The sequence below is a fragment of the Gymnoscopelus braueri genome, assembly GCF_963280865.1.
Source record: "Gymnoscopelus braueri genome assembly, chromosome: 19".
In the NCBI taxonomy this organism is placed as follows: Eukaryota; Metazoa; Chordata; class Actinopteri; order Myctophiformes; family Myctophidae; genus Gymnoscopelus; species Gymnoscopelus braueri.
The window spans coordinates 19,625,680-19,650,996 of NC_137621.1; the positions used below are offsets into that span (position 1 = coordinate 19,625,680).

The 25,317-nt window shown below is 40.2% G+C and overlaps 2 protein-coding genes across 2 annotated transcripts in view; one reads left to right on the forward strand and one right to left on the reverse strand.

Moving 5' to 3' along the window:
* cUnh14orf180 (chromosome Un C14orf180 homolog) overlaps positions 1-13,985 on the forward strand; it is a 29,113-nt gene extending 15,128 nt beyond the window's left edge. The window contains exons 7-9 of the mRNA XM_080414509.1: positions 5,638-5,783; positions 9,795-9,927; positions 11,918-13,985. Of these exons, the coding sequence (XP_080270635.1) occupies positions 5,638-5,783; positions 9,795-9,927; positions 11,918-12,123 (485 nt within the window). The 3' untranslated portion in view covers positions 12,124-13,985. The remainder of the gene's footprint in view (positions 1-5,637; positions 5,784-9,794; positions 9,928-11,917) is intronic.
* Positions 13,986-14,125: 140 nt separating this feature from the next.
* tmem179ab (transmembrane protein 179a-B) lies at positions 14,126-18,695 on the reverse strand (the record flags this gene model as incomplete). The annotated part of the gene is made up of 4 exons (XM_080414510.1): positions 14,126-15,608; positions 16,597-16,675; positions 16,770-16,907; positions 18,394-18,695. The coding sequence occupies 4 exons, from the start codon at positions 18,693-18,695 to the stop codon at positions 15,426-15,428; spliced, it is 702 nt and encodes a 233-aa protein (XP_080270636.1). The 3' UTR covers positions 14,126-15,425.
* Positions 18,696-25,317: the final 6,622 nt, after the last annotated feature.

A 25,317-nucleotide genomic window follows, 5' to 3' on the forward strand; every position in this document is an offset into this window, starting at 1 on the left:
GAGCCTCAGGTGGTTTGACCCAAAATGGCTGCCATCAACTAAACAGGAGAGGTTGATGCACTACTAACAAACAATTATTTTTTAAGCAGTTCGGGTACGTTTTCCTAGTATATCTTTACTAATATTTTGAAATAAGTGTTGGATAACTTGAATGCACTTATGAGCTCTAAAAATTTAGCATTTGAGTTTATTTTTTATGATGTCAAAAGTGTTTATCATATTTGATACTACAGGTCTATAGTCCTTTACGATTTGTATCATATTTGATACTACAGGTCTAAAATAAATGTTTTTTGTTTTTTTTGTAATGTTAAAACCGACTTGATTTTTTTTTTGTTTCAAAATTTTATCCCACGATTTTGTAACCCTATTTTTTACACCCAGTGCCAATCTCTATGTAATCCTGGGCACTACACTCCCTCTGCCAACCTAGGGAGGCCAGGGCCGAGCTCATGCCTCCTTCAATGCATGAGAGCTAACTGACCTTCTTAAAACCTGACAGGGGAGAGTTTCCCTGGTTGGACGTAGCGCGTGGAAGGAACACGTTATTCCAACCAGTTCCTTTCCCCTCCATCAGGCGCCCCGGCTGGCCAGGGGGAGGCAGTAAAACCGACTTGAAATACCCCTTTTAATAGCCCTTGTATCAAATATGATACAACAAATAAATGATACAAAGGAATGTTTAAAAAAATAAAACAAAATCAAAAATGTTTTAACACATTGGGTGCCAGAGGTTTATTAATTTAAATATTATACGTTGAGTGCCTGCATTTCTTCCATCCACTTGCGTTATACGTTTCGTGCTGTAGAAGCCCCGACGCGGAAGTTCATGTAAACAAAGCGTGCGTGCGAGACGGCGGAGGGTCCCGACTAACGCCTGGAACAATAATATTTCCAACGTGATCCTCCATTGCAGCGTGATCGCCGATCGAAAACGGCTCGTTTCCACCACGTTAAAAAGAAATGGAGATATTAAGCTTTTAGTCAAGGAGATAACATTGAAAACGCCGACCGGAAGGATTTTTGACATGGAGCCACATCCAGCCTCTTCTTCTCAGAAACTCCTTGGGTGATGTCAAAGTTTCGTTTTAGCGCCCCACGTGGGCCACTCGTATAAAAATAGAATTGGGTCAAAAACGGTCCGGACCGTTTTCGGCACTTCTCGTTTGGATCCTCAAAAACGGTCCGGACCGTTTATGGCACTCGATGTGTTAAGACCCAATAAAGTGTCCCTTTTCAAAATTTTGGAATTTTCTGACTTCCTTCATAGTTCAGGTTCTAGAGGGTTAAAAGAGAGAATTAAAACTGGCAAAGAGACTATGTTTTCGCCTTGCCTTAACTCTTTCATTGCCACACTTATTTCAGACTGTGTCGTCCCAGTGCCAGGAAAAAGGTGCATTTTTCCTCCGTTTGTTTTTTAACATTGAAGTGAATGGAGCAGCAATTTTTTGGATAGCGTTATCTCCTAGTTCCTTTGAGATAAACAACAACAAAAAAGACCCCAAAAAAAAAAAATATAATTTTTTTTTATTTTTTATTTTTAATAATTTCGTCATTTCCGTCCGTGGCCATGATAGCCATAGAGCCATCGGACGGGAATTCCCGTTTTTGGCAGTTAAAGAGTTAATTTCCGGTACCGCTGAATCAGTCGCATGAAACTTTCCGGGAGGCCTAGGAACAACCTCTGGCCTGCATTTTTCACGACGGCCTGTTATTTTGTCCAAAACTTGTCACAATTGTTGTTGACATTATAGGTCATCCGATCAAGATGTACGAGTCTGAATTTTCAGATCCCATTCCAATTGGCTATGACTGTCTACCAATGTTTGCGGGCCCTGGCGGAGACCTGTGCTCCGAGGAGCACCCCTTTCTAGTTATATTTGTACTGTCCGTGGTTTATTGATTACACTGGCCTCAGTGACAGATAGGTGACAGATCTGTTGTGGATCTGTGTTGTCAGCTGATTATTTATGCCAGCTGGCAATCGTTAATTTGTAACTGAAGCCACTCCTTTAAAATCTGCTATTTTGCTTTCATTGTTACACTCTGATGAAGGCTGTGTGTGTCGCCAAGGCGCAGATGCACACCCGTACTCGCGCTGTGGCACGCATAAGCATTTCACTGCTGTGTTGACTACAAAGTCATGCTACCAACAACAAGTTGACAAGAGAAGCACTATTTTCTTATACAAACTAATCATCATGTCACGAAGAAAATGAACACCAACATCATGCGCTTGCCATCGCACTACAGCTACAGAAACAGGTCGTCATTGTGTCAACATGTTGTGTGTGCACAGATCCGTGCACAAACACACACACACACACACACACACACACACACACACACACACACACACACACACACACACACACACACACACACACACACACACACTCTGCAGAACATCACTGCTTGTACCTGTATGAGTAAGTGATAAATAGATCCCTCTTGATTCTCTCAAAACGCCCCAGGCTGTTTCGAGTGCAAACCTACAAATTGTACAGCACATGCAGTACAGTATAGTAAGCACAATACTGACATAACTTCAAAAGGAAGTTATGTCAGTACTGGGCACATGCAACCAGAAGTCTGCAGTGTTTTCACATCACCTTTTAATTGATTGATTGATTTTATGGATTATCAGACAAAGAAAAACAAGAATACAAAGGATAACGTGCATAAGAAAAGTTATTTCCAACATTTTCCCAAGATGTTAAAAGACAAAAAAAGACCCACAAAGAAAACAAAAACATTCAACATAAGTAGGCTACTAAATGGCACAATCGTAAAATCCCTGAAGCACATCACAATACAATAAAAATACTAGCTTAAATAAGATTATAAACCCTATTCAATAAAAAAATCCTAACCTGACTTCCCTCTACATTATGTGTACCTGAAGGCAGGCTGGTCCACAACACAGCAGCAGTGCAGGCTGGTCCACAACACAGCAGCAGTGTAAAAAACTTTTGGCTACAGTAGCCTACATTATTATTCACTCGAGGCATTTTACAAGAACGCACACTGGCCCTGGTAGTATAGTTATGCTGAGTATGGTCCATTTTTATCTGAGAACACAAATATTGAGGAGCATACCCATTTATAATATTGTACACAATGCAGCTGCTTCTGTTGTTCCACTCAGAGCTGTACTGGCAGCAGTCATATCCTTCTGAATTCATCACTACCAACATGAATTTGAGGGGGGTGCATTTAATACAGAATAAGTACAGAATTATATTGCATAATTTGCGGTTTGTTCCGAAATCTTGCAGTCAAACCACTGTACCAAGCAGAACATAATCAAAATGACACTGCATTAATGATGACACGAGTCAGTTAAGTTTCTTAACTGAAAAGTAGAAAAGACTTCTGTGATAGAGCTACTTGAGTTTGCTGTCACACTTAGCGGATGTGAAGCCTCCTCCCCACTTCCGTTTCGTCTTTACAGTCGCGCCAATGTATCCTAACATAAATCAAAATCATCTAAGCATATGTAGCTTGCTGTTTAGCAGAAATGGAAATTAAAAGATAAAATGTAAAGATATTTTTAAAGATATTTTCGTGAACGGAAATGACGAACAGATGCCAGTTCCAGACTTTATAGCATTCGGAGATTGTGAAATAGTTGTCTGGCTACGCCAGACTAGCATGCCGCTAAGTACGCTTTAGTTTACATACTATAGGGCTCTCTCTCCTGAGGCATGACAGAACTGGAACAGAACCTAGAAATAGGCCATGCAGTTGCTCGATCAATATCGATTCATTTCACATTTACTGTAGAATGTCTTGTTTAAACGTTTGTTAACAGTGTTCGGGAGCTTCCATTCAGACTGGGCGGGTTGTGATGCAAATTGATGCTAGTGGCAATTCTCTCTGACCAATCAGTAGTCTACAGTGTTTTCACATCACCTTTTGGTATCACATTGGCTCGCTTGTAAACTTGGTGGTAGTCTATTAACCAAAAAGTTGTGTTGAGTTGACCCAGTACTATGCAGTGGAAAAGTGCCATTAGTCAGTGGTTCCCAAATTGCGGGTCGGGACCCCAAATTATTTTGGGGGTCCCCAGATGATTTGCAACATTGTTTTCTCACTCAACAGTAAACAAACCAACATACAGTATAAGTGTATACAGGGTATCTGATCATTTCTAAAGTTACAATTTAGTGACTTTTAAGACCTTTTCAATACCAAATTGTCAAATATTAAGTCTATTCTATAGTTCGGCTATTTTCAAAATATTTATCTGTGGAGTCAAACTAAATGTAATGCCTACAATTCCAAGTGCTTGTCAGGGTTTGGGACTCGGGGGGGGTACCCAGTTCAAATATGATTATTTAGGGTAGTAACCTGAAAAGTTTGGGAACCCTTGCATTAAGTTACCTACTCTACTTCTCACATAGACTATACACATGATGCAAATGATTTGAAGCTACTTGGACGCTAACTCTAACCATAAACCTTTTTTTGAAGACAGTTCTGCTGCAAAAAGCCTTTAGTATAGTTGGCAGTGATGGAAAAAGTACTCAAATGTTTTACTTAAGTAAAAGTATCAATACTGCAATGTAGAAGTACTCTGTTACAGGTAAAAGTCCGGAATTCAAAGTTTACTTGAGTGAAAGTACAAAAGTATTGGCATCAAAATGTACTTAAAGTACCAAAAGTAAAAGTACTAAAATATTTGAAAATAGCAGATCTACAAGCTCACAACGCGTTGCGATGCGACGCGTTGTGATCCTGTAGATCGGCTATTTTCAAATAGCCTATGTATAACATAAGGCTAAAGTGATTAATGTATGTTTTATAATATAAAAATGTATATCTGAAAAGTAACTAGTAACTAAAGTTTTCAAATAATTGTAGTGAAGTAAAAGTACAATATTTGCCTCTGAGATGTAGTGGAGTAGAAGTAATTGGAAATTGGAAATACTCAAGTAAAGTACAAATACCTCAAAATTGTACTTAAGTACAGTACTTAAGTAAATGTACTTAGTTACTTTCCACCACTGATAGTTGGTGTGTCAGCTTCAGCTTTCAAAGTTACCCGGGGGTGGGTACTGTAGGGGTGACAGCACATGGGCAGAAGTCTACAACAATCCTTGTTATTTCTTTTAGATGACGAAGGTGAAATCAAAACAAGGCAAAGGTCAGAGTAGCACATGGGACATAATGGTCACGTGGAGGTCTTCCATGTACAATGTGTCTGCACTTTTAGTGACCTTTATGTTGTATTATACACAAAGGATTCCTTTTTGACCTAAACATGGTTGTAACTGAGGGTTGTTTTCAGTGTTAGCAGCTCTGTGCCTCTAGACACCCCTATCAATGTAACCTATCTCACATCTTTGATTGCATCAGTGACAACTTGTTTAAAGAAAGGCTAAGATTGCAGTTTACTACGTTATGTTAACATTCAATCAGATCAAACACATTGAGTTAAACATTCCCTAAACCCACTTTGTATTCACTGAGCCCTGCCTGGCAATGACAGAGTTAACCCTGTCTTTTCTCCGAAAGGTCTGTCCTGCTTTGCATGTTTAACTTTGCCTTATCGTCCGTCACTGAAGCGCTCAGCAGACTCAGTGTGGTTGTCAGTGTTCTTCACTTCATGTCCGGTCATGGTTGTCTCCCTAGACTCGCTGGGTCAGTGTGTGTCGGCGTTGTCCAAACGCTTCGCTGCGGCAGAGTCCCTCAGAGACACCGTCAATTGTCTTCCTCACTCTCACAGAGACAAACGTGCAGATGTACGCCACAGGAAGGAACCCCACCACCATCAAGAGGTAATTGTTTAATAATTGTGTTTGTGTGCGTTTGTGTGCGTGGGGGGCAGTGGTGGAAAAAGTACTCAAATTCTTTACTTAAGTAAAAGTATCAATACTGCAATGTAGAAGTACTCTGTTACAAGTGAAAGTCTGGAATAAAAAATGTACTTGAGTAAAAGTACAAAAGTATTGGTATCAAAATGTACTTAAAGTACCAAAAGTAAAAGTACTAATATGTTTGAAAATAGCAGATCTCCAAGCTCACAACGCGTCGCTTTGCGACGCGTTGTGAGCTTGTAGATCGGCTATTTTCAAATAGCCTAGGTATAAAATAGGGCTAAAGTGATTAAAGTATGTTTCATAATATAATAATTTATATATGAAAAGTAACTAGTAACTAAAGTTCTCAAATAATTATAGTGGAGTAAAAGTACAATATTTGACTCTGAGATGTAGTGGAGTAGAAGTAAAAGTATTGGAAATTGTAAATACTCAAGTAAAGTACAAATACCTCAAAATTGTACTTAAGTACAGTACTTAAAATGTACTTAGTTACTTTCCACCACTGGTGGGGGGGGGGGGGGTTCTCATAGAACACACTTTAAGTTGAACATTTTAAGTAATTCGAATTGGTCAACTCTGTTATAGACAAATCGGAAAAGAAGTCAATAATAATTGTCAGATTCAAGTACAATTGTTCCTTTCTGTAGATTAGAGGTAGTGTAGGTAATATGTTTTGGTTAAAACAAAAGGTTTTTTGTTTAAGAGTTAAAGCTTTGTCTATGATAGTAATCATAGCTATATAGTGTTTGTTCAGTAACAGTGTTATTCCCTCTTTAGTAAAGAGAAAATACATTTTGAGGTGAGTTGCCAATTTCATCCAATCAGGAGAGACTATCAATTTATCAGCTTCAATTTTGTCTGCTCATTTCTTTGTGTCGTCACTTCCAATTTCACTTGTTTATCCTGTATCCTGTATGAGTTCTCTCTCCTGATTGGATACAATTGGTATGATATCCTGACCTGAAAATGCGTGTTCTGTTTATTACAGAGCACGAGGACACGGTGCCAGCCTATTTGGTGCCGGCCTACTCAGGGCCATGCATGTCGTGAATACATGGTCATCATATATGTTATGATGACCTCCTCTCTCCTACTTCCCATATCGTACCTTCAGTTCTCAACGTTGGGAATCATTTAACTAAAATGTTATTTATAAATTGTGCTTAAAATAATCAAGCATTATTTATTATGAGTGAAAATGTTATATTATTCATAACTGAATCGATAAAGAATTTTCTGGGGGTTTACCTGGGGGACGTGAAATGTACCCGCTATTCTAGATCGGCCCATACGGGCCTGGGGGGAAGGCCTGGAGGCAAGGCCACTTTGTTGGTGTACACTTTTTGAGGGCACAAAGGCAAATGCCAGGGCAGGAAGGCCATCAGATAAAACAATGATTTTAAGTCCACGGATATAATTAATTAAATGTAAGTAATGTTTTCAATACATTGTACAACTATCAGTGAAATAAATAAATGAGCTGTTTATTTCACAAAATTATTGATTGTTATTTACAATTTACCAATGTATATTGGTAGAAACTCCTGAGTCAAAAGTTCAGCCTCAGCCCTGGACTAATCAGTCACTGGACTCATTTGAAGATGGGGCTGCTAGGGAGGGGGAGTTGAGAATTCAGAATCTCAAAAAGAGAGACTGGTGTTTAAAAACGATATTGGCAGGAAACAGGCAGAGGAGAAGACGGCACAATCAGATGGGGTATAGTGTGGGCGGGGCATCAAGGTCACTGTGGCCTCAGGTCAGGACATATACCTGTAATTTTTGAGGGGCAGAAGGCCAAACTCAGGGGCCACAGTGGCCATGGCCTTCATGGCCTCAATGGAATTCCTGCCCTGGGCCCATATATGAATTATATACAGTGTATAAGAGTGTCCGTGTCAAGATAGTCAGCAATATAATTAACATAGTTACTGACAGACCAATCTGGGAACCCATCTGCAAAACTTTTCTTTGAATTTAGAGCTCTGAATCTGTCTTGAGAGATTACTGACAGACAGACATACTGTAGGACAGATTACAAAGAATAGGTTATTATGCACTTTTGTGTACTTTATGCACTTGCAATTGTGAAAGTGTTGACGGTGTGCAGGTTATTTTATTTTATTCTATAGCCTACGTCTGATCCCTGCCTACGCACCTGTCTCCGAGATGATCAGGTGTTTATTAGACATTGCTTTTCCAAAGAGTAAAAGTAAAAAATGAATATGAAGAGAATATAGAAATAACAGTGTGGAGGAACAATAACAGTAGCAGAAATAGAAATACTATATCATCAAATACAGGACACACTGTCGTAAATACACTCGGTTAATACATTAAAATACAGCCTGCTGTGCCTGCCTCCAATTCCTTCAAAAATACCTGTTCTGCAGTGTTAAAAGCACCTAATGAGAACTGTGTTGATGTTACCCATCTCCTGGTTTGACTATTATTTTTGTCGACGTATTAAGGTCTGTGCCCATTATCCGTCTGCTCGCTTGTAGTGTGGCACAGCTATATAAGGAAGTGACTATGCCACCCTCACATATACTGTAGGCGTATAAGGGATCCTACAAACCCATTCACCATATATATATATGTGTATATATATATATATATATATATATATATATATATATATATATATATATATATATATATATATATATATATATATATATATACTCAGAATGACCAAAACCAATGTATCAAGAGTGACAAGTTGATTCAACAATTTTCTATTAATACCACAAAAGCAGTATGAAATGTATGTACCAATAAGTCTAACATTAAAATACAACGGGGAAGGGGAATTATTATTACTATGACTGACTAAGGCTGGGTAACTAGGCGAAAGGGGGGGGCGAAGGCTTCAAGGTCTACTAAAAGGATCCGAGATGATCAGGTGTTTATTAGACATTGCTTTTCCAAAGAGTAAAAGTAAAAAATGAATACGAAGAGAATATAAAAATAACAGTCTGGAGGAACAATAACAGTAGCAGAAATAGAAATACTATATCATCAAATACAGGACACACTGTCGTAAATACACTTGGTTAATACATTAAAATACAGCCTGCTGTGCCTGCCTCCAATTCTTCAAAAATACCTGTTCTGCAGTGTTAAAGCACCTAATGAGATGCTTTTGAAACTGTGTTGATGTTACCCATCTCCTGGTTTGACTATTATTTTTGTCAACGTATAAAGGTCTGTGCCCATTATCCATCTGCTCGCTTGTAGTGTGGCACATCTACAGTATACAGTATAAGGAAGTGACTATGCCACCCTCACATATACTGTAGGCGTATGAAGGATCCTACAAACCCATTCACCATATATATATATATATACATATGTATGTATGTATGTATGTATGTATGTATGTATGTATGTATGTATGTATGTATGTATGTATGTATGTATGTATGTATGTATGTGTATATATATATACATATATACATATATACATATATATATACATATATACATACATATATACATATATACATATATACATATATACATATATACATATACTCAGAATGACCAAAACCAATGTATCAAGTTGATTAAACAATTTTCTATTAAAACCACAAAAGCAGTATAAAATGTATGTACCAATAAGTCTAACATTAAAATACAACAGGGAAGGGGAATTATTATTACTATGACTGACTAAGGCTGGGTAACTAGGCGAAAGGGGGGGCGAAGGCTTCAAGGTCTACTAAAAGGGCCTCAAACATAAAAATACACAGCAAATAAAAAAAGGAAAAGAATACCAGACTAAAATCAATTGAAGTAAATAAGTAAACACAGTAAAACACAAGATCCAAACCATGCTAAATTAATTAATAATGGCCCAGTATAATACACCTATTGCCTTAGCCCTATATTACACATGACCCAACATACAATCGTTGACACAACCCAGTCTCTAATATAGAATATGAATGAATATCCTCTGTCCAGGTATCCAATGGTAAAGTCCCCACCTCCATACTAAAGAGGCCAAGTCCCAGCTGTGGTTCCGACCCAGAATCCACCCACAGACGGAAAGGCGAGCGGCGGGTTCGATTCAGGGAACCTGAGACCACTGTACATGGTGAGCATGCATTAATGGAAATCTGCATTTGACAAAAAAACATGTAACGTGTATCTTGCACGCCAACTTACCCCTTATACCTAAACTTTTTTGGCATTTTTTATTTTGAAAAACATTTTCAAACTGTTCAAATAGGCGATCTACATCGACACGTTGTGAGCTTGTAGATCGATTATTTGAACTATTTTAAAATGTTTTTCAAAATAGTAAAAAATGCCAAAAAGGTTTAGGCATAATGGGTAAGGCAGTGCGCAAGATAGGGCCCTGGTGGTCTTATCCGGGTGGTTTATGCCTGTATGGTTTGGATCACACTCTAGAGGGGAAAGTTGAACTGTAGAACCAGAGAAAAAGTATACAATAATATACAATCCTTACGAGTCAATTTTAACACCATAGATGTTGCAACGCACTGGTCTACGGTGTATACTGTAGATAACATACCCTAGTACAAAACTAGTATTCAAACTGTATTCTCCTGTGATTGGATTTCACCCTTATTCTCTGTCCATCACAGCTCTGCATTTACAGACTGATATGGACATAAGCACAATATTTAACTGCACTCATACAGTAACCAAATTAATTTGAGTTTGATGGTAAATGAGATCCACCTTTAGAGGTCTGCCTTGCACTTAGCAGTAAAAATGAACACGCCACATTAAAAGACACAGAGATTGCAGATTGTCCTTTGTGGATACTGTAGCGGTTAATGTAACACCGGACAGAGAGTACAAACATGGGCATGTGATTTATTCTTGGTGTTAATTATGCATGGAAATGAGACCGCATGCAGTCTGTTTATGCGAGATGGTAGCATTTATGAAGGATGTTCAGGAGTTTTACCTGCTGTGCATCAGTGTCTGTCTGTCTGTCTGTCTGTCTGTCTGTCTGTCTGTCTGTCTGTCTGTCTGTCTGTCTGTCTGTCTGTCTGTCTGTCTGTCTGTCTGTCTGTCTGTCTGTCTGTCTGTCTGTCTGTCTGTCTGTCTGTCTGTCTGTCTGTCTGTCTGTCTGTCTGTCTGTCTGTCTGTCTGTCTGTCTGTCTGTCTGTCTGTCTGTCTGTCTGTCTGTCTGTCTGCCTGCCTGCCTGCCTGCCTGCCTGCCTGCCTGCCTCATGGCTGGTCTGCTGTTGACTGACTGGCCTTTCTTTTGTTGGCTTCACAGAAATTCCATACTATGACTGTTTAGGTGGTAAGTTTGTCTGCAAACGTGTTCAAAACTCACTAACTTACTCTGCATGAGCAAGTGTCAGCCACACTGATCTGTTTCACCCGTCCGTCCATCCATTTACAGAAACGTTTGTCATTCTGTGTGTGGAATTGTTCTTACTCGACAGCATGGATTTTGTGTTTACAGTATTCCGTTCATACACAGTTTGTATGGCTTCCCATATTAACAATGGGTAACACGCAGCGGTGGACAAAGTACTCAATCTCAGTGTCAAAGTATAGATACTCCTGGTCAAATCTTACTCAACTACTAGTGAAAGTTGCTTTGTCAAATTTGTACTTGAGTTAAAGTACTGGAAGTACTTGCTTTTAATGATACTTAAGTATTCAAAAAGTATTTGCATCACGTTGTGGATATTTTCACAATTTTTCTAAAAGGTCTTAAGTGGTTAATTCATAATGTAGCCTATTTTTATATGTTTTGGTCCAGGTGGTCATGCACTTCCTAGAAATATAGTGTTAAAAAGTACAATGGTACAATATTTGTCTTTGAAATGTAGTGGAGTGAAAGTCTTAAAACTTAAAAGAAAGAGAAAAAGAAAGAAAGAAAGAAATACCAAAGTAAAGTACAGATTCTCAAACAATTTACTTTAAAGTAAATGTACTTAGTTACTGTCCATCATTGGTAACAGGTAAAACTCTTACAAAGTGCTGGTTTCACTGGGTCAAGAGGACATGGGGAGAAACAGGCATACATAGTACACGCCTAGAAGCTGATTTACAAATCAAAGCTGCAAATAAAAAATAGTTGCCTCTTGTTGCAGCCTACGAGACAACGCCGGACCGACCCCACCTCGCTCTATTCACCTGCCTCTTCCTGCTGATGTCATTCCTGGGCGTGGCCATGTACTGCACGGACCGCCGACGCCCACAGCGAATGTGCGAGGAGCTGGAGGCCTCGCTGGCCGTGTACCTGCTGCACATGAAACAGGCTCTGTGGGGATGCTGGATATGGCTGACCATGCAATGACGGAGACCGGCCACAGGGGGAGACATGGAGCGTTATATAAATATCTTCAGACTCCTCTTTCACTATCCTTGAAGGTGTCCTGGCTGGCCTACAAACACCTCCTCAGCCATTCAGCAGGCTCCTGCTTGCACACTAGGCCTACCTGTGGTGTTGAGAGGAACTGCTCTCACAATGCTATAAGGATAAATGCGTAATCCCAGAAATATGTAGCTTCCATGCCTGTATGTATATGTACTTAGGTGGTGGGTAAGCCACGTTTGTTCCAAGTTCATGACATTTTGCACATTATGCAATGTGTTTTTTTTTATTTCTTGACACTAGTGTATTGTATGTGAGTGAATGTTTCCATGGAATGCAAATATTTATTTTATTACTCATCTTCTACATCACATGTGTACATCACATTTGACACAGAACTGAATCAAACGGAATGCTGTATATATCGTACAGTACACTAAGGACTATCACAATACTCACTCAGCCTTTTAATTGTACATAAATGAATGTAGAGATATGACTGGCTTTGAATTGGCACCAAACACATTTAAGATGGGGGGGGGGGTCACATTCCACAAATGTGAAAACTTTCCTGTTCCAAGAGATATGGACACAGGGCAGCAACACATCATCAAGCCAGATTGAATGACTAAATGGCAAAAAAGAGAGAGAAAGTTTTACAAACTTGATACTGTATAGTCCATGGTACACCTGGCCATGAATACTGTATGTATATAATGTAAAATCCTGAGTGTCAATTAACTTCCATTTGTACACTCTGAGTTACAAATGGGTTACAGTTAAATTCATACTCAGGATTTTACTGTGTAGATGATAGTTGGTCTAAGGAGAAACTCTTCAGCACAATATTATGAATTATCTCTCCTTATTCTCTCTCCTTATTGTCTATGCTCAAAGTGAATGAATGCTAATGCTTTTGACAGTTCCTCTTTATAACTGCTTTAAATGCCACAAATGATAACCTTTATCCTAAATGTTATTTATTCTTCTATACTGTGTATGTGCATCTACGCAAAACTACCCAACTTTTCATTATTTAAAGTTTTTTAAGGTTTTTTGTTACCTGTTACATTTCTATTATCAAAGTTTTTTCAATATTCAGGTTTTAATCTTGATGTCAAATGCTCATCAAGCTTTAGACAATTTGGTGGGGGCTTATGAAATGTTTTATGGTAAAGAAGAAATATGTAGCATAATATGCTTTTTCTGGAAGGTTTATTGGAGGCCAAACACAGAAATCGTATACGGAACCAGTTTTCTCATCACTGTGAGTTCCTTTGCATATAGTTTGTCACAAATACAATTCTGATAGCCAAGCTACCAAACAAAACAAAGAGTTCAGTATGGAAGGACATTACCAGGGTCCCATCTGCTTTTGATATCCTTCTCTGGTCATTCATTTTTATCACCAGTGGGGATGTGTTTTATCCCTGCCTCTGGTCAGACTGAATTAAATACATGCATTTCCATTTGGGAAGTGTAGACTGTCTGTTATGTTTGATATTAATCAAAATAGGTCACAATTTGTCTTTAGTTAAATACAAAAATAGCTGAATTTGTAGATCTACAAGTTCACATCGCATTGCAATGCAAATAGTTGTGGGCTTGTGGATTTATTTATTTGTCGTACGAAGAAGTTTATAGGGCTTCAGTGGTTAAGAAAATGTGCCCCCTCTGTTTTTACAAATCAAACCCTTAACATAATGATGCATGGTACACAGACCTCTCCGTTTCAGCAATAATGCACATTACCTACTTTCCAATAAAACATAATTCTTTATATAAAAGGTTTCACAGAACACAAAGGGAGAGTTTGCGGTCAGAAGTCAAATGTTTGGTGGTCAGAAACAAAACGAGACTAACAATAATGTCTCAGTAGAGGATCAGAATACTTTTGAGGGCTTTCTCTGCACTGTCAGACCGAATTGTCATTAGCAATAAACCAATATCCAGACGAACCATGGCCTGTATGCTGTATGCACAAGTTAGGCTAGTAGCTGCATTTCACAGCTGTCAAAACATATGGTCACTTTGAAAGAAGTGCCTTTCTGGGGGGTTTTCTTATCGCTAATTTGTACATCATACGACTGTATCGCTCGGCAAAAAGAACCGATTTTCAACAGAAAAACGTAACGCAACGTGTCACGTATTTTATGATGCAACATTTGCATCGCGTTTGTCAGTTGCACAAGTTGTTCTTGGCGAGAGACACAGCCATACGACAAAGTATAAATTAGGCTTTAGTTACTACCTTTTTTATGATTTAAATTGTTTTGAATAAAACTGTCATTGCATACCAAAGTCGATGAGGCAGTGTCTTGCTTTCTTCGTCAATCAGCATGGTAGTGTGTGAGGTGCGTGTTACAGGGGAATGGAATCAGAAGATGCATGCAGCTATTATACAGTATGTGTATCACAATACACAGTATTACTGGTGTGTATCCTACAGTATAAAGTACAACGTAAGAGAAGCCCTGATTTGATCACACTAAAGCATTTCGGAGTAGACGAATTAGACGTTCAATATATTAAAGTAATTCCAATACCTGTTTCTCAACATTTATAAAAATCAGTATTGATAATATACACTGTAGAAGCACATATTATAGGTTGCTGCAGCATGCAGAGAATTCACCATTCATCATGTTGTAGTGCCTACCAGACAAGCCTCTATCAACACATGGTGTTCTACCAAAAAAGAAAATAAAACATACCAGAACGTCTACAAAACCCACCCTATTAATTTGCCATGCACTTTGTCCATGCAAAAAACTTACATAAACACAACATGGGCCATATTGCGCAATGAGCATCCTTGTTCATCAAGTCTGAGTGAATCGTGTTGCTAAATAGGGAATCTTGCTCATGGGTTGCAAAAACTAAACAAAAACAAGCTCCCCACTGCTGAGCATTCATCCCTATTAAATACTTGTGGACTATCTGAGCTCAATTATGACTGTGTCAGTTTTGAATGGAAAGCATTGACAACCCTTATAAATCTCTAAATGCACAAAGTGGAAAAATAAGCGCTGAGAAACAGAATGACTTGCGTCATCCACTTGAGATTGACAGCCAGTGGTAGCATATTCATCTGCAAATCAATTATCTTTGTAAACGAAAGCATGAAGCCTTTCCCTTTGGTTCTATTTATAGTCAATGGGAACTAAAGACAAATGATCTGATTGTCTTGACAGGCAAACACAGGTCTGGCAAACAGGAGAACTCTACATATACATGTGTGTGCGTGTGTGTGTGCATGTGTGTGTGCGTGCGTCTTCTGGGTTCTAGAGCATGCCAGTCTTGAGGTCTCCATCTGAGTAACGGCGTGAAGAGGAGCGCCCCAGCAGCAGGTCCTTCTCATGGATCAAGCTGTCCAGCAGGTCCTCCTGTCGGTAGTTGTGGTAGACCTTAAGGAAGGCCATCACTGCTATCCCCAACCAGGTGAGCCATGCAGCCCACAGGCCAAACTGCAAAGATCCAGGAAAAGAGGTCATGGCAATTATAGTCTTGTGTCGCCATACGATCGGAAATCTCTGCCTATACCGATACATCTGGGGAATTCTAAAGGCAAGGTAGTTGCTAGATCAGTGGCGAGAATGAGAACGCTAACAAACCTATGCGTACTGCTTTGAAAACCAGTAATGTCACCACTCCAATATGAAGGACCACCCTCAAGACATTGGATTGGGAAAAATATAGACATCTCCCAGCAGACTGGGAAATGTAGATTAAAAAGCAAATAATCATACTGACACACCGCCAGAGAGTCCGTCAGAATGCTCTGAGGCAGTCAGTGAGGCAGTCAGTGCTAAAATGGCTGGCCGCAAGGAGGGGGAGCCTCTTTTTGTTTCACAAATGGATAGTCTAAAGCCAGTGGTTCCCAAAACTGGGGGTCGGGGGGTCCCCAGATGATTAGCTTAATGTGCAACATTGTTTTCTCACTCAACAGTAAACAAACCAACATACAGAATGAGTGTATACAGGGTATCTGCACATTTCTTAAGTTACAATTTAATGACTTTTAAGACCTTTTTAAAACTAAATTGGCCAAATTCTCAAATATTACGTAAGAAAGAGGCAAACATTTTGAAAATAGCCGATCTACAAGCTCACAATCATCACAGTGAGCGAGGCGTTGTGAGCTTGTAGATCGGCTATTTTCACAATGTTTATCTGTTGAACCGAGTCAAACTAAATGCTTGTCAGGGTGGGGGGTCCCCAGTTCAAATATGATTATTTTGGGGGTTTGCGGCCTGAAAAGTTAGGGAACCAATGTTCTGAGTTAAATTAACACACTGGATTTTACTGTCTAAGCGTTAGACAGTAAAATCCAGTGTGTTAATTTAACTCAAAGTGTATAAATGGACCCGTAATTAACACTCAGTAAAAGATTAGATTTTGTATTTTATCTCAGTAATCATAAGAGTTTTGTGTGTTATATAAATCTAGTCTCACCTGAGCTATAGCAAACTGATCATAGAAGGCGGAGTTGTTCAATCCCAGCTCCAGATCGGTGTCCTGAAGATCCTCACAACTAACAAAAGAGAGACAGGCGTTTAGGAGGAGAAGTCCAAAACAAAGGGAACGTGAATCCAAGAAAACCTTGATGTGACGTGTTTCCCTCTCACCTGCTGGGCATGCTGCCACCCTCTGTGATGGCATCACACCACAGGTTGAACCCAACGCTGATGATGGTGCTGGACAGGAAGACAGTGACGGCCACCAGAGAGCTGATGACCAGGTTCAGGAAGGCATTGAAGACGGAGCTGTGTGCAGAATACAGATACAACCACAATATTAACATCTAGTATGGGTGGAACCAGGCCCGCCGACAGGCCCGCCGACAGGCCCGCCGACAGGCCCGCTCCTCCTCTCATGGTTTTCTAAGCACCATTTATATAGTGCTTGTGACATCTCACTGATGTCACGCTAAGTTAGCTATCTCCATATATGGAGTTTACGTTGGGTATAGGTCGGATAACTCCACATAGGGAGCACCAGTATTCACCATGTCAATCTATCAAATACCCATATGACGTGAAGGGAGTGAAAGTCTTTGTTACTTACAGCCACCCCACGTTCACCTTCAATCACAGGCCTGTTTGGTCTGTAATCTGTTATACTCCAGCAAGTGTCTTCACAGCTACGCTGATTGTTTGTGTCTTGAATAAATGAGTGATATTAATTCAATCACTAGAATTGCACGGTGGTCTATGGTGAAATTAGTTAATACTAGACAGGTGCCTGTTGGGTACCGGCCTACTCGGGAACGATGCAAGTTGGGAACGATGCAAATAGGGAATGCATGCATGCACAACCCTGATATGCCAGTGGGTTTCAACCAGTGGTCCGGGGACCACCAGTGGTCCTTGGGGGAGTACTAGGGGGATCCCCAGCTAAATTAGTTAGCGCACGCATGGGGCCCACTTTCGGAAATCTTGTCCCCCAGGGCCCAGGCCCCCACCCAAGAATCCTGTCATCGGCCCTGGGTGGAACAACGTGACAATGTTGAATAGTGTTCATATTATATCTGATAAATAATAATAATAATAATAATAATAATACACAAAAAATTGTTCTGGCTGTCCTGAAGCTGTCAAACACATTTTAGGCGCAAAATTACACACCATTAACGTCTGATGTCAAAAGACAAAAGCATCATTGAAGATCAAAACCAATAGGGTCTAATTAGGCCTGTAGCTGTGAAAGCCCATAATGAGATGTGAACGTGATTGCCACGGCTGTTCAAAGGCAGCAAATGAGATTGCCTCCCCCAGCTGGTGTGGGCGATATCGATTAGGATGCATCGATGATACAGTAGCTTACTGGGTTTTCTGGTTGAAAAGGCCTGGTACAGGCTTAGGCTATGTGAAGAAAAATGGCTAAATGACACATGAGCAGAATTTAATTCCACCAGAATACGAACAGTGCGCAACAAGGGTGGGGGATGGATGGATGGATGGACATAAAATATAGCATCCCATCATATAATACACGCCTTAAATGAGCCCAAGTGGCAAGTGCAGCCTATCAAACTGTTCTTATAACACCGTTATAACACAGTGCTGCCAGTGTTAACTCTATGGTGTAGCCTACTGTAGCCCCTTTCGGAACCCTAAATACCTTTTTTGTATTTGGGATGACGGTATCCCGTCATCCCAAATAAATAAAAAATGTATTCAGGGTTCCGAAAGGGGGCTATACTGCCAGTGCTGAACAGTGAACAACACACACAAGTGAAGGATCACTCACTCGTCGTGTCCTTTGCATAGGTGGAACAACAGTCTCCACGCCTGCACTGCGGCCAGGATGAGAGACGCTATCCCGACCACAGTGATGAAGCTGCAGGAGGACTCTGGTCCCCACTCCTCCACCATGAAGCGCTGCTTCGACACCGTGATGTTCTCATTCTGCCACATGCCGCGCGTGAACAGCAAACACTTGCCCCGAAAGTCCTCCGTGTTCTCGGAGAGAGGCACCACGGCGATGAAGCCAAACACGAAGGCTAGAAAGTAGAGAATGCATTGCGCAAATATTAAATTATCCAGGGCCATTTTTCTGTGTCGGTCTTTTCTGCTCTGCGTCCCGGAGCATCGGCGGCTGCGCAGTGGGAACAACAAGAGCGTAATAGGCGCAGCGTCCGACGAGCTCTGCTTTAAATTCATCAGTCATCTTTATCAACATCCTGCATGTTAAACAGGTATCTTTGATTAAGTTCACATCTGTAGTATATTATTGCTTTATTTATGCAATCAAAAGTATTTGTAGTTGTGTGGGTATGGCTAGTTCAGTCAGAGGCAATTGAGTGGAATATCGCCTATTTCGTCTCCCCACACATTCAGGCACAGCATAGACTAGGCTACAGCCCCCACAAACACAAGCTCTTTTCTGTAGACAGCTAGAGCTGTACATTGCAACTTAAAAAACACACACACACACACACACACACACACACACACACACACACACACACACACGCACACACACACGCACACACACACACACACACACACACACACACACACACACACACACACACACACACACACACACACACACACACGAAGGTATAGGCTACTCGTAAAAACGTAAACGTAAATTGATTACTTCAGGATCCATGCATGGATCAAATTCCATCAGACTCGCCCAGCGGCCTTCTCCTCTTTCCAGCTGTCTGTCTCAATAAAGACGAAATATGACAATCTGCTTTTTTTAATGGGGAATTTAAATGTCTTTGTCCCATGACAAACACCATCACCTTATTTAAAACGGCCTCTGGAACGAGGGATCTGAGGTCATGTAAGGAACTTACAGCAAGCCAATGTTCCAGAAGGCTAAATAAGTGGACTTAAAAAAATGATAAAAACAAATAATTGCAACATTTCATATCAGATAACACAAGATTTCACAAAACATGATACCTAGAAAACAACTTAGCAAAACGAATTCACAAAACTAAAAGAGAGAAGATTTTTTGTTGTTGTCACCATGAATACTGATGTATTTGATGTCCTACCCTTTTCCCTGATTGGCTGTTGTTTGATTGGTCCTCTATATAATATCTATCAAAGATGTCTCCTGAGTCCAATGAGCTGTCAATCCTGTATATGTGTGACTTTATGATCAATAGATAGCTATTCAGGAAAGGGTACCGGGCTGAGACAGTATCGGTATGATCAATAACGGTGATCAGACAACCAGTGGTGTAGTCTAGTTTTTTTAGGGCACAGTCACAGATTATTCCCTCCCACCTGCCCCGGAGCGACACCCCATAAGCAAGCATCTCCACACTCACTCATAATAATAGGCCTACACACATAGAATACTGTTATCAACAGCTTAAAAGCAACACAATACTTTGACAGCCAATTATATTTACAGCTGGGGAGGTTTGAATGCTTTGGACTGATTTTCTACTTTTTAATGTTAATCACCATCTATGTAACTCAGCCAGTTAGGAGCTATTAGCCCTAGATGTTTTGGCCCTGGAGCATTATTATTAGACATAAGCAGAGCAGTGTTATTATAATTATTGGGAAGCTGATAAGGCTTATCTGTTTTAATAGCAGCTGTATTAACAGTGAACAATAAAGATAACACAAAAAAGAATGGGATTTTTTTTGAATGTTTCCCACTTTTAAGTGGTCCATGTCTTAACAAGACCAATTACACACTTTAAAACAATATGTTAAAAGGATCCCTGGCTAATAAGCCTAAAAAAATAAAAAAATAAAAAAAATAAAAACAAGGAAAAACCTTGAGAGCTTTAAAAACAAGAATTTCAGAGCACAGGAGTGATATCGGAACCAAAGATCTTATGAACCCAGTGGCTCTTCATTTTGCAGAAGCCAAATATTGCATTTATTATAATATATATAAGTATTTTGGTATTGAACAGGTCTTGGTTTTAGCTTACCTTAAAGTAGATGTAGGCCATCAATTAATTGTGATTTGGTCCCTGTTTTTATTGTTCACTTCAGTGTATTGACCACCATCTATGGTTTGAATTACTCACTGTTTTATAATCTTCATATATTGATTTCCCTTTATATATCAAATGCTTTTTTTGCATAATGCAAGTCAGTCCCTATTCATTTTTATTTTCCTTCAATACAAAACTAAGCTATTCTTACACACACACACACACACACACACACACACACACACACACACACACACAGACACAGACACAGACACAGACACAGACACAGACACAGACACAGACACACACACACACACACACAAAGAGTAATGGTTTGTTTATACACTGTGACAGCCCTGAAGGAAGGGCAGGTAGCTGTCAGAGACATCTGACATGCTTGAATAAGCCCATCTGGTATACAGTAGGGCTGGTAGCCTACAGTACCTGACCCCTCCTTGGCCAACCCAGAACCCTAACCCTGCTTCCAGTTCCCACACAGTAAAATCCTGTTCATTTCACTCTCAAAGTGATACTGCACTTCATACAGTGCCCTCCAGTGGACATAACTACTGTTGTCCTGTCTTGTTGTTCTTGCAAAAACGAATAGAATATGCACATCACTTGGTTGAGGTGCTGGGTTGGAAACCTTGGCTTGAAAAGTCATTAAATTACATTGGAGCAGATGAGTGTGCAGGTTTATTCTGTTTCTCTAAGCATGTTCTTGCCCATGGTGAAATGCTTATAATGTAGATGCATTCCGTCTCAGAACATTGGGACTATGTTGTCCTGCTAGCAGGGGGTTTTGTCGAGGAAGGACATTGTCATCCATAAAGCAGATGATGAGGACAATGATGAAATAGTAATGCAAACTGCATTATCAGGGTCAACAAGGGGCACAAACTGAGGCATATCTCATTAGAGAGCATTAATCTTTCTGCAGTTTCCTGGGAAATATCCCAAGCCACACAGAGACAAGTATTTATAAGACTGCTTTCCCAAATACCAGACAACTATTTGTATCCATCATACATGCTGCTGTATTGTAGCCTCCACTCCCATGCACATGATTTATGTGTCATTTTGCTGCACTCAGATTTCCATGATGTTATCAGTTCTCAGTGTGAATTATTTTATGTATATATGTAGCCACAGAATTGATTCCTCTCCAAGACTGTGTGAGCCAGTTTGCTTCTTAGCATCATTAGATATTGTCATCTTTGTTTTATGTTCCTTGAATGTTTCTGCTATTCATTCTGGGGAATATGATGAATTATCCAGATTTTTTTTCCTGTTATGGCTTAACTCTCCTCTCGTGATGCATTGTGCAGTGAAGTTAAACAGTGTATACTCTTTGTCTTGGCAATTCTTTCTAGAATAATAATTTCACAGGCAGCAAAACATTCCCAGTAACAAGCAATGATCTCTCACTGTTCCATGTTTTTATCTTAATAATACAGTGTGTGTGTGTGTGTGTGTGTGTGTGTGTGTGTGTGTGTGTGTGTGTGTGTGTGTGTGTGTGTGTGTGTGTGTGTGTGTGTGTGTGTGTGTGTGTGTGTGTGTGTGTGTGTGTGTGTGTGTGTGTGTGTGGGCACACACACTCTGTCTCTGGGGAGACCCTGAGCAGAAGTGTGTCAAGCTGAAATATGTGTTAAGATATTCAACGCCGACAATGCGAGTCAGGGAGGGACGCAGACCCAAATGCAGCCCCTGGGCTCTTTGCAAACACGGGGCAGCATCAGAAACCACTGGGAGGTCATCCATTTTTCATGAGATGGAATAGCAGCAAGGCAAACAGCCCCTTTCCAAAGACAGAAACCCAACAAGACCTGAACTGCACTCAGATTTTCACTCAAGGAGGCCATTGAGTGGACTAATTTAAGCGATTATAAAACATCATCAATTTAGTTTTTTTTTCAAAAGTAGTGAAAATAGCAGATCTACAAGCTCACAATGTGCCACAATGCGACACATTGTGAGCTTGTAGATCTGCTATTTTTGTTAGGGTTAAAAAAAATAGAAAAGAAAGAAAGAAATTCAAGATTCAAAATGCTTCAAGATTACTCAATTAATGGTGAAAAGTAATTGATAGATTAATCGCTAAGAATATGATCAATTGTTGCAGCCCCAGAGTGGAAGGCTAAAATCAAACATCCAAATATGCTTGCAACAGTTTATGCTGACCAGAGAAAAGGAGATACCATTCTTACATTCTTACATTGGACATAATTGCCAAAGACATTTAATAATTAAAAAGGAATCAATAATTGCTGAGAGATTAATTATTAAGTGAATGTTTTGTGCTGATACAGTTAAAGAAAAGGGGTGTGGCAAGATGGCAGCATACAGGAGGTGTGTATGTGGGGGGGGGGGGGCATTGGGGTCACAACAAGAACCAACAGCTGCTGTCAGAACCAATTTAACCAATGTATTGGACAGACTCTTTGCCTACCTAGACAGAGATGGACTAGCTCAAGGTCAACAGAGTATCTGGGGCTGCCATGGCAACCATCTTGTTTGTAATCAAAATCGTAACTGCGTCATAGGAAATTGTTCCAATTCTAAATGATAATGAAAATATAGATAGAAAAACAAGTATTAATCATTAAACAACCTGTGAACACTGTTCTCCAGTCTCCAGTATAATCTTCTATTGGCTATCCTCTGTGTAATAAATGCGTGGTGAACGTTCACACACTCTATTCAGTCGTTTGCAGTACCTGGATTGTGTTCGCTGGCTAGTGGCCCCTGGCTCTGCCTGTTGTTGAGGGGGGGTGTTTTCATAGAATTCCTGTTTCTTGCTGGCTCCTCTTTCTCTGCATGGACACAAAGAAACAAACAGCAAACGGACCAAATTAGAGCCTCATATCCTAGGTTGTGATGCGAAGGGTCTGATGAAATATCCTGTGCCCATTAATCTTCCCCCAGGGGGTGTAGGACACTCAGAGCACAAGGCCAGGCGCTGATTAAATGCTCCTAATAGAGGCCATTCATCTCCCTGTGAATCTCCTTACATGTGTCAACATGTAACATCACACAAGTCCTTAACCGGCCTGCCTTTCTTCATACAAATATTGGGATTTTCATAAAGAGACATATGATAAGTCAGTCATATTTCATTGCGTGATATCCTTACAGAGTGACAGGCTCTCATTAGTGGTCTCCATGAAGCAATTTTGGTTACTTTATTTGTTACTATAATGTGGATATTGCATTTATGACTGCACCACACCTGTCCTCATAAAGATGTATACATGATGTCATTTACTGTAGGGAAAACATCAAAATTGATGGCTCACATTAACAGCCATCGTCAATTTAATATCCTGCATTCCGACTATCTTTAGCTGGTCTGGCATTAAATGGGTGATGATTTGATCAGTTATTACACTTTGGATCAGATTTAATTCCACACATTAGTCATTAATATCTCTCAATCTACCAATTTAGCAAAGCAAACCCAGCACCATTTCCTCCCACACCTCTATTACAGGTGCCGCCTACTCCATTCTCACTCTCAAGACATACTATAGTGACAACATCTGGCCATGGGTCACCCGTCATTTTACAACACTCTTGGTAGTATCGCCTACACTGGAAAGCAGAACTACCATTCTCAGTCCCGAATTATAATAGGTTGACGAGTCCTAAAAACACTAAAAACAAGGCAGGCGCCATGGGCATACCCTCTGAACAGACTTGAGCTCATAGCTTGAGCGTCGGGCCGGGAGGCACCCGCGAGTGAGTGGCCGTGCAGAGCGGTGCGACCACTGCGACGTCCGCTTCAGCTGACTCAGCGCCGTTCTAGTTGCATACCTATAGGCAGAGAATCATTAATCATCACGTCCTCATCAACATGCGACGTGACAGAGCATCCCATTAAGGGGAAACGTCTGACGCATGGTCAAGGACGCAACGAGTGTGAGACTGCATTGGTGCAGGCAGATCTTTATGTATATGAACAATTAGAATACACTTGACACACTACCTTCATTATAAGTAATACTGTATACAGTAAATGAGTCACAATAAGACTGTCTCCAAGGTGGTGAATGTAATGATAAACCACTATAAAACCTAAATTCAGTGTCCCTCAGGAGTCAGGACAACAACACGTACAGTTGAAACCACTGCCATTCAACCCCTAGGTGACCATATGACCATGAATTAATTTGACCTCATTACATTTTCACTGCCAAGCTCCATATGGTAACAATGGGCTGATTTCATTTCAATTTAGCAATACTTTTTTAACCTCATTAATATCCAGTCTCTCTCTCTCAAATACTGTATATACAATTCCATGTAGGCCTACAGTCAATTGTGGTCTTGATTTTAACAATACGAATACGGTACCAGTTACACTAAAATACAGATATCATTCTCCATCTGCTGTGAATGACATCATTGCAAGAGGGGACCTTAAAAGGAGTGATGTTGATGGTGGAGGACAGAGGAGCGATGGAGGAGGGGTGGAAAAGGAGGCCACCTGCTTGGTTGAGATGAGGCAAATTCCTCAGGGAACAGCATGAGATCATCTAAACCAGATATACTGAGGGGCCTGTTAACTGGAACAACACTGACCCCCATTGGCAGACTGTCTTTTGCCCTCTGTCTCTGAATACCCAATGTGTGTGTGAGACACTGCTGTACCTATTTGCTGTCTCTCTTATCTCCCCTCTGCTTTGTCGTGAACATGGATTCCAGGAAGGGAGGCTACTGTGGGAGTATGAGAGAACCCCTTTTTATCTAAGGTT